The sequence below is a fragment of the Barbus barbus genome (genome assembly GCF_936440315.1).
Source record: "Barbus barbus genome assembly, chromosome: 19".
Lineage (NCBI taxonomy): Eukaryota > Metazoa > Chordata > Actinopteri > Cypriniformes > Cyprinidae > Barbus > Barbus barbus.
In genome coordinates this window covers 1,261,594-1,271,239 of record NC_136747.1, presented here as the reverse complement: position 1 = coordinate 1,271,239, position 9,646 = coordinate 1,261,594, and the positions used below count along the sequence as shown (strand labels likewise).

At 37.0% G+C, this 9,646-nt stretch overlaps 1 protein-coding gene across 1 annotated transcript; it reads right to left on the bottom strand.

Annotated features, from left to right (window-relative positions):
- Positions 1 to 723: 723 nt before the first annotated feature.
- LOC306885007 (prostate stem cell antigen-like) lies at positions 724 to 8,017 on the bottom strand. The gene is made up of 3 exons (XM_079441313.1): positions 7,899 to 8,017; positions 1,947 to 2,057; positions 724 to 1,860 (listed from the first exon to the last, which is right to left on the bottom strand). The coding sequence occupies exons 1-3, from the start codon at positions 7,948 to 7,950 to the stop codon at positions 1,637 to 1,639; spliced, it is 387 nt and encodes a 128-aa protein (XP_079297439.1). The 5' UTR covers positions 7,951 to 8,017; the 3' UTR covers positions 724 to 1,636.
- Positions 8,018 to 9,646: the final 1,629 nt, after the last annotated feature.

The following is a 9,646-nucleotide window of genomic DNA, read 5'->3' as shown; positions in this document are numbered from 1 at the left end:
TCACGCCAGTAACGGGCAGAACATGGACAGCAGAATGGACAACAGATGTTTTACTCCAGTTCAGGATCTTTTTAGCAGAACTCAAACTATTTTCTTTACACAAACTAATATGCACCTTCATAGCTCATGTTACTGTATACTGAACAGTTAAACACATTTATCGTTTGAGGATTTTTGATTAGATTTTCTTGTAGAGGAGAATGAGGTAAGTTGAGCCTCTCCTGTCTCTAAGAAACCATAAACAAAAGTAATCATGTGATTGTATATTAGGATGCACAATAGTTAATCCATCTTCAAATCACATGATGAATGACAACATTTTTGTCATTCATCATGTGATTCAAGTTATCAGTCTTGCATCTTAAATAAAACTAATTATACAATAAAATGTAATGAAAAAACGTGAATTTCTGTCAGTGTAAGCAACAAAACATCATAGCTTAAGTGGATCTGAGCCACTGTGTAAAACAGTTTTGTTCAGACTGGAGGTTGTGGGCTAAATTGTGCCTCGTGCATGTGTGTCGTGATGAGTCAGTGGCTGACAGTACTCTGATGTAATAAATACCTGCTGATTGCTGACGAATGCTGCCTTGCGCAAGTATTACGTCTTATCAAGCAAGTGGTCATATTCATCAGTTCATGAATATAGTCAAACAGAACACAATGCAGAACTTGCAGGACTCGTCTGGTCACTGTGAAACATAGACATCAATAACAAACCACAGGAGATAAACACTTTTATTCCATTTTTATTGCTCTTCGATTTGCAATTTATACACACATTATGATGGCAACTAAAACAGGTCCTTTGTCAAAGCAGGACCTCCAGAAAAGCATTCATTCTTGCCCTTTACATTTCAATGAAGAATGTCATCTTTACCAAACAAATTAACACGATATAAAACACCACGTTGACAGCTTTACAAATTTGACAAAAATGGCTTTTATAAACCCCATGTTTAAAAATTAAGAATGAATAGGCATGTACAATACAATGGATAAAACCCCCAACATTTAAACTAAATGATTTCATAAGCGTCATTCATGCAGTTATGATTTGACAGCCCAACCCTCTGGTCTTATTAGGAGACCATGTATTATAAGTGAAATGCAGACATCGGGAGAAATACAATATTAAAAATACACAGCAAACTGCTATAAAAGAAGGCTTATTTAGGGTATTATTATAATTAAGTTATGATTATCATATGATTAGGTTATGATTTCTCAAACGCCCCTAAAGAAAGGTAAAAGAATCTGTTTGATTGCATGTGTGTGTGTGTGTGTGTGTAAACAACCTTGCTGTGTATTGCTGGTTTTAATGAATGCTAGTTGGATGAAGTGCTTATCTATAGCCAGAATGGTTTTCATTGCTGACATTAAATGAGTTCCTGCTATATGTTTCTATTTAGAAAATTTTTAAATTGATGGTATGTTGAATTTATCACTACTTGGCAATCTACTGAAAACTTTTCATATTCCAGTGTGCGACCTATTTTGAGTAATCGTTCCATAAATTGTTTTGCAACAAATTAATGTGGCTTGTTTAGTATGCATGATTTGCTCAGTGATGTTGTGTATATATATTGTGTGTGTGTGTGTGTGCGCATGTGCGCGTGAGCTGAAACAATCCTCCTCAAACGAGGAATTTGACCACAAACACGGAGCTGATGGTAGCGAAGGCCATGCTGACGGCTGACATGTGGAAGTGTCCCGGAGCTGAGTTACACAGGTCAGTAGAGCAGCACGTCTTCGTCATCTGGTATAAGGTGCTTGAGTTGGACGGGAAATTCACCTGTTCAGTTTTGTTACATTTGGCCACTTCAAGACATCCTTTTTTCTTAATATCCATGAATCCAGCTGAAATAGAGATGCAATAAAAACAGATTAAGCTTTAAAATCCCATAAAAAAGGTGTTCAATGGCTTTTGAAGAACATAAACTCACCAGCTGACCCTACTCCGCTGTAGCAGCGCTCACCAGCATCACACATATTTTTGGTTGTGAAGCAAAGATTCCAGAAACCCACTTTACACTCATAACACTGCAGCGCCTGACCTGAGAGAGAAAAGATTTGTGGAAAATTTAACCTGTCAGTAACACGGTACCCATCATGAAATTTATTCAAATCTTACGAAAAAGGCGCAGAAGTTTCTGCAGTATAAACAGCAATGCAGTTATTGAGCGGCCTGTTTGGCATGCTTCTCACACGGATCACATAAGGAACATTTTCAACATTTTTCAACAACCCTTTCTTCTCTCTATGTGTGCTCTAGATTCTGGTGAGCGTGTGAAGCACCTGAAATATTCATATAACAAGAAGAAAAACCACTATAAAACCTGGCTGTACGGGTCTGATTTCTTTGGGATAATCCACATCGGTGCTAAACGATGTCATTCACAGCAGCGGAGGGATGAAGAATTGCACTTGTATACATTTAAGCATGTAGTCAAGAGTTCAGCCCAAAATACAGAAAGGTTGTTTCTGAATGTTTACCTTTGTAACGCATTGAGTGAGTGAGGAAATGTTGACAGAATTCATTTCTGAATGAGATAACATTTTAAGGTTTCATACTTCGATACCTGGAACACATGTGACACAACCATACGTGTAATGGTTTTTATGCTGTACAAATGTTAATTTCTATCCCCCTACACCTAAACCTATCCCTCACAGAATACTTTCTGCTATTTTAGATAAGTTTAGTATGTTTATAAAGCCAAGTGTCCTCATACAAACATTTGTGTCCTCACAAACCATATAAACCTGTACACACACACACACACACACACACACACACACACACACACACACACACACACACACACGCAGAAACTGAATATAGCTGACAGTCATACAAAAGAAAAGAAAAATCTCCACAGACTGGTTTGGGTCACAGCATGGGTGGAAGTTAAAGCCTTTTAAGGATCAAGGGTTACGTGAGTGACCCGTCTAGGGCTGCAACAACTAATCAATAAAATCGATTATTATCGATTATGAAAATCATCGACAACGATTCTCATTATCGATTAATCGGGTCTGCCCACAGTGTACGTCCAACTTCAGCTGGTTAGTCAAATTACGGCACTGAATAATGCATTTCTATGGACAAAATGCATCTAAAAATAGTGGAGGAAACAGAATGAGATTCTGCCGGAGAAGCACGTGATCCAAGCTGCCCAAAACATGATAATTCTTTATTTTAAGCTTTAAGTTAATGCATAAGAGTAATGGCTTGCCCTGTCAGGCGCTTTGACAGATGCGTGTGCGTCCTCAGCGCAAAAACGTTCAGTTTACGGTCATATCCTTATCTATAAATGCCACAAATTCACGCGAGCATTTCCATTTTTGCATAAAGGTCCGTCCTGACAGTCTGTGTTAAGTTTAAATTACCGAATGAGCGCCGGCACGCGCGTCAGATGGACAGAACACAGTAGAGAGGGAGACAATTAATAGGCTTTTCAGCGCAAACATATCCATTGTGCTGAATTATCTGTTGTTGAAAGTTAATTTAAGGTTTAAAATAAATTAAAATATTTTATGAGAGTAGGAACTTTAAAGGGATAACAGCGTGTAATTGTCTGTCTGAATATAAACATGAGACGCTCCATAACGGCCTTTTACAGGATAAAGAAATGACGAGGTGACTGTGATCAAAGTAGTTCCTGCAGAACATTACTCTTACCTGTTGGTTAACACTGAGTTTGTGTTTTTATTCCTCTTTATTATTATCTTTATTATTTTAATTTTTAATAGAGGTTTAAACTATATTCAATTTTTACAATGCTTAACAAATTTATGTAAGTTTTTTAACAATGTGTTTATGTAAGGTTTGTGCCACTGCTGCTCTAAAGTAACAGTATTGGTGATAACCAAAATCATTTTTCGGCTTTCTGTACTGGTTAGTACTCCAATATGTGTAAGCTCTTTAGTAACAGTAGTAGGCTATTTTTAATGCTATAATATCATTATTGCTGTTATCTATGAAAGAAAACCAGAGCACTTATTTTTTTTTGTATTTTTTATTTGAGTTTTTTTTTTTCGCGATACCCAATTGCAGTCAAAAAGTACATAAACAATACCAGCAAGAATGCAAGCTGTTATGAGGCCATTTTTTTATTATTATGTCTAATAAATGATAATAACATTTTTAAATTTAAACAAATTTTTGACAAATTTCTAAAATATGTTTTCTCTTTATTATGATAAGTGCTCTAATAAATTAAGCACTGTATGTTTTCATAGCATTCAGTTGTCACGTTTGTTTGTAGAACATTGGGCAGAATGTGGAATAGTGTTTTTTTTGGTCAATATGTTTTAATCCGATTAACCGATTAATCGAAAGAATAATCGGCCAACTAATCGATTATCAAAATAATCGTTAGTTGCAGCCCTAGACCCGTCCTTTCCACCACACCCACCAACGCTTATTTGGATCTCTAGTTTTAGTTCCTTAATGATTACACACTAACTACTAAATAGAGAAAAACATTTACCTATATTTAGTAATCATTTTTATATTTTAAATTCTGGTAACAATTTTTGCCCTAACTTACAGCTACACTTTGTACACGCACATTCACATTCAAGTTTACACAATGAAAACGTACACATGTCATACAGCAAACACTCCATTGTCACAATGCACACAGCAGGGAGGAACAAGGAACACACATACGAGGAGGTAAACTCAAATAACATACTTTACTGGACATCAGGACAGGGCAGGGCAGGGACTTAAATACTAGGCATAATCAAGGAAAACAGGGCTGGACAAGAATAAACTACTAATGACATAACGAGGACAGGAAACAAATGTTAAAGCAAGGTGAAGAAGTTAATTGTTTGAGCCATTAAACTCTCTCATCCACCACTTTGTTGTACAATGAGTTACTACTAACAGGATAAATAAACACATGATTTCTCATTCTCCAACATACACGATGTTTCAGGTGTGCTTCAGGTTTATTTTTAGTTTTGTAAGATCCGAGCAAGCAGTAACCTGACTTTGTGACAGTTCAGCTATGGTGTCCGTCCCTGTTTTCTGTGAAATGCCTTTCATAAATCCCTGCTGAACCTGTTTTCCACCCGATCATCTGATCTTCTTTAGAGCAGGCTGTAGGGTGGGTGGAGGTTACAGAGACTTTGACACACAATGCTTGATACTGTTCAGAACAAATATTCCTTTGGTTAGCAACCCAGCGGCTGCTGAGACAGCGGCGTCTCTTCGAGATTCCAAGTTTCAATATGGAAAATTAAAGCCATGGAAAATGTGTCGGCAAATGGTTTTCCACAGTGACTCACAGTTTTGTGTTAAACGTTACCTGGTTTGTTTGTAACAGTTCACAGATACGACTAAAGAACACTTAAAGAGCACTTCTGGAAAATTCTCACTGGAAATTCTGAAGATTTCTCTTTACTAAAACACTAATTATATTTCACACTAACAATATACAGTACTAGCTGAAACTGTTCTTCAGTACAGGTTATCTTGCAGTGTGTGTGTGTGTGTGTGTGTGACTTTGGACCAAGAAACCAGTCATAAGGGTCAATTTGTTTAATAAATAATAAATAAGCTCTGAATAAATAATCTTTCCATTGATGTATGGTTTGTTAGGATAGGATATATTTGGCAATATATACAACTGTTCGAAAATCTGGAATCTGAGGGTGCAAAAATAATCAAAATATTGAGAAAATTGCCTTCAAATTGTCCAAATGAAGTTCTTAGCAATGCACATTTTGATATATTTACGGTAGAAAATTTACAAAATATCTTCATGGAACATGATCTTTACTTCCAAAATATCCAAATGATTTCTGGCATAAAAGAAAAATGGATAATTTTGACCCATACAATGTATTGTTGTCAACAAATCTACCTGTGCTACTTAAGACTGTTTTGTGCTCCAGGGTCACATGTATACATATATGCACATATTAAAATAAAGTATGAGCCTTAAAGAGAAAGAAGCGTGACTTTTGTGATAACATATTTACTGAGATATGTGAAAGAGTTGCAGATAAGATCACAATGCAGAGTGATTGAAAGCGTGTTGCTCCAGGCTGGGCCTGACGGTGCTGCTTGCATTTCAGAAGCTGAACGTTATGAGAAACATCAGACAATAACTTTATTAGCATTTTTACATAGCAATGAGCGGAAGGAGACTGGTTCATTAATTATACAATATATATCAAATATGAATAAATGCCATATAGTTAATTTGTTCATTATATAATTACATCTTTATGAGAGAATATAGCATATATTGACAGGAACTCTATTTAACAAATAAGTGCACATGTTCTACTCTTTGATGGCTGGATTGGGAAAGCAAGCCGAATTTAGTTTTGTAGTGATTTTATGTTATTGTTAAGAGCAGGTGTGCCCAGTCATGTAGAGTTCAGCTCCAGCCCGGATCTAACACACCTGTCTGTAATGATCAAGTGCTCATGAAGATCTTTCATTAGATGGCTTAGTTGTGTTTGAACAGGGGTAGAGAGCTGAACTTTGCAAAAGACAGATCTCCAGGAACAGGACTGGCCAGCCCTGGTTTAGACCATATTATAATTAAAAGGCCGTTTTCCATAATGACTGAGCTGGAAAATGGAGGAGTGAACAAACAGCGCAGCATCAATTTGTCGAATTATAGTTACTGAGACAATGCAAACAGTATACAAACTCTTTTTATGATTCTTTGCCGGCTACTAGTGCATGCTTAAATAGCTTGGAGTGTAGATGGAGTGTTTTTCTAAAGGATAAGGTGATTGCATTTTTTTATCTGATAACTAAACCAACAGCGCCCCCTCTCATCGTTATAATGAATGTTATTTTGAACACATTTTCCATGAGGATAATAATTCCTCAGTTTGACTGAATGAGCTGTAAATTTTCCATCATGTTCTATTTTTATCTGCGGGGCAAATAATGCTTCTCCTCTTTAAATCCTCACTTAAAGTTTTGTTAGATTTGTCTTTACACAGGCACTTAATGTAAATGTAATTTTCTTCTGCTTTTCACGTCTAATCTATCATACCAGTATGACACGTCTGGCTTTCCACCCTTAACCAAATCTCTCTGAATTGAATGACTGGCACTGAAAAAGCCTCAGTGTTTGTCCTAATGGAGTGCAAATGATGAAGTGTACTTAGTCCTAATGTATGGAAATGTTCTGTGCTGTTGGGTGCATGATAACCTGCAGTTAGACAGATTTTTAGTTGAGACCTTCCGTGTTTTTTCTAATTTCAACCAAGAAAAGGAGCAAGACCCCTCCCACACACACACACACACACAAAAAAAACACAGTGAGATTACATTATATTATTAAATATGATCCAAGATTTTAAAACTACAGAGCTGTGGTCTAAAAGCTAAACTGACTGGTTCATCAGGGGGCAAGTTCTGCAAAGTTATTTTGCAAACTGGGTGGGTCTCTCTGCCTCAAGCTAACCTGTGTCTCTCTCAAAAACAGATGTTGCACATCCACAAGTGAGCGAGAGCAAACCAGCTTTCCCAACACAGTGTTCTATTACATTACTGCATTATTAGGAAGAAAAAGAAGTTCTCAAAATCCAGAATATTCCTTTTCAGAAGCTTGATGTAGACCCAAATCACTAGATGTAATACTTTAATACTGATATGAGAATGACTCATAAACCACAGGCTTCTAAATGTAATATGTTCGTGACTCACAGATCCCTATGTCCCACAATGACTGGAATAAAATAACTCATTCATCACACAAATAAGACAACCAGAAATAAGCAACAGATAATCTACAATTACAAAGAATCTACATTCTAGTTGCTATTCGAATTTACATTCATAGTGTGCACGCATTAAATATCGTTTAGTAGGCTTTGACACGAAGGAAAATAATACACAAACTGTATCTTACCCACTGCGAAATACAGCGCAACTGCAAAAATTCCGAGAAAGATTTTGTTCATGTTTCCTGTTGTATGTGAGCTGAGCTGAAGCAGAGGACCGTTAGACTCTCAGCCAGACTCTGCTGTCATCCGCTATATTTATATGTCCACACCCAACGCGCCGCCCGCTACGCGTCCAAACAAGGAAGCGATGAAGCGCAGCTTGCGGCCACCTGAGTCTCCAGGGCGCGGTGCGCATTTCCTCTGACACCTCTGCAGTCTCAAAACACTCTCCCACACATCCCAGTTTTGTTGTGGGAATGTCGAAATGAGCCTAGAAAGTCACCAACGTTAGTCAACTTCATTAAATATTAATATTCGACCATGGACTGTTAATTAAAGCAGCCGCTGCACCTCTATAGGGGCAGGTGGCGTAGTGCCCCATCAAAATATTCATCCGCTTGAAAACATACAACTAACAAACGACCTTGCAAATGGGTCATTCTTCATTTGCGGTGGCAAGGTGGTTCCTAAACTTTCCAAAAGTTTAAATAAAACGTTAAACGGTCCTACTAATAAATCATAAAATGTTTGCATATGTAGCCTATTGTGAGGGTGAAAATAAACTCTTAAAATGTACTTTTTTTTTGTTTTAAAGTGTGTATTTAATTACGTTCTTGTGTAAAATCAAACCTGTATGTTCTCAGCATACATCACAGAGCTATTATGGGATGTGGTTTCATTTATTTATTTGTATTTGACAGTTAGCTTAGTTACAATGTAAAGATTTTATTTAACAAACAATTAAATTAAATGTTTTATAAAATACTAATAAAATACGAATAATTGTATTTTAAGAAAATGTTATGTGTGGACAATAAAATATGTGTTAGTTTTTTCAATTGCAAACATCCCTTTGTCCAATCTGTAGCCATATTTTCAAAACTCTAAACACAATTAACACAACATCAGTCTGTTGTGACCATATCATTAACATAATTCATGTTTTCACACAATATTCAGTCAATTAACACGTTTCTAAAATGCTTAAATGTTCTTTTCACACAAGCTTACCCCATTCCAAAAATCATGGATCTTTCTGATCTTTTTTTTTTTTTTTACAAATGTTTAAACACAGCATGACAGAAATTAAGACCTAATGTTCCAAACTTTAAATATAGTGTAAAGTCTCTACTTCTGCAACAACAGCAGCTTGAAAGAGCTGCTAAGAATTATTTTAATTACTAATAATTGAGAAATAGCTGATTCCAATCTTAATGAATTATTCCAAGTCTTTCTATACATGGCCATGCACAATAAAAAGTTCTCTTGATTATTTTTGTTCAGAACAATACAGAACAACAAAGAGAAGCATAAAAAGAAAGAAAAACCAAGATGGCGGCGCGATCAGACGCAGCGGCTACTCCGGGTCCCAAAGACGATGCTTTTATGTCTTTTAATGTCGTCTGTTCGTCTCCAAATAGTGTCAGTTTACCGCTAACTCATAAGGAAATCACCCCAAAACTCATCTATGATCGCCAAAGTCTTTTGGATATCGGCAACGCATACAAACAACAACTCTCGCCGGCGGCTACTGAGAAGCTACGAGGCCTTTGTTTACTGCTGGAGCCGGACCTCAAGACCGTGGCCTCGCCTACTGATGCCACCCGCACAAGGCAGCGTCGCAAGCGGTGTGAGAGAGGACGGAAGCGCGGTAAGCACGGGGGTATACGAGCTAGGCTAAGAGCAAACCCCTCAAGACCGGCTCTTCCAACAC

Excerpts from the sequence above, each read along its gene's own strand:
- LOC306885007 (XM_079441313.1), bottom strand. The coding sequence starts at position 7,950 with ATGAACAAAATCTTTCTCGGAATTTTTGCAGTTGCGCTGTATTTCGCA. Across the intron at positions 2,058-7,898 it reads TGCGCTGTATTTCGCAGTGG|GTCAGGCGCTGCAGTGTTAT; the intron begins GTAAGATACAGT and ends TTTCTCTCTCAG. Across the intron at positions 1,861-1,946 it reads CAGCGGAGTAGGGTCAGCTG|CTGGATTCATGGATATTAAG; the intron begins GTGAGTTTATGT and ends TCTCTATTTCAG.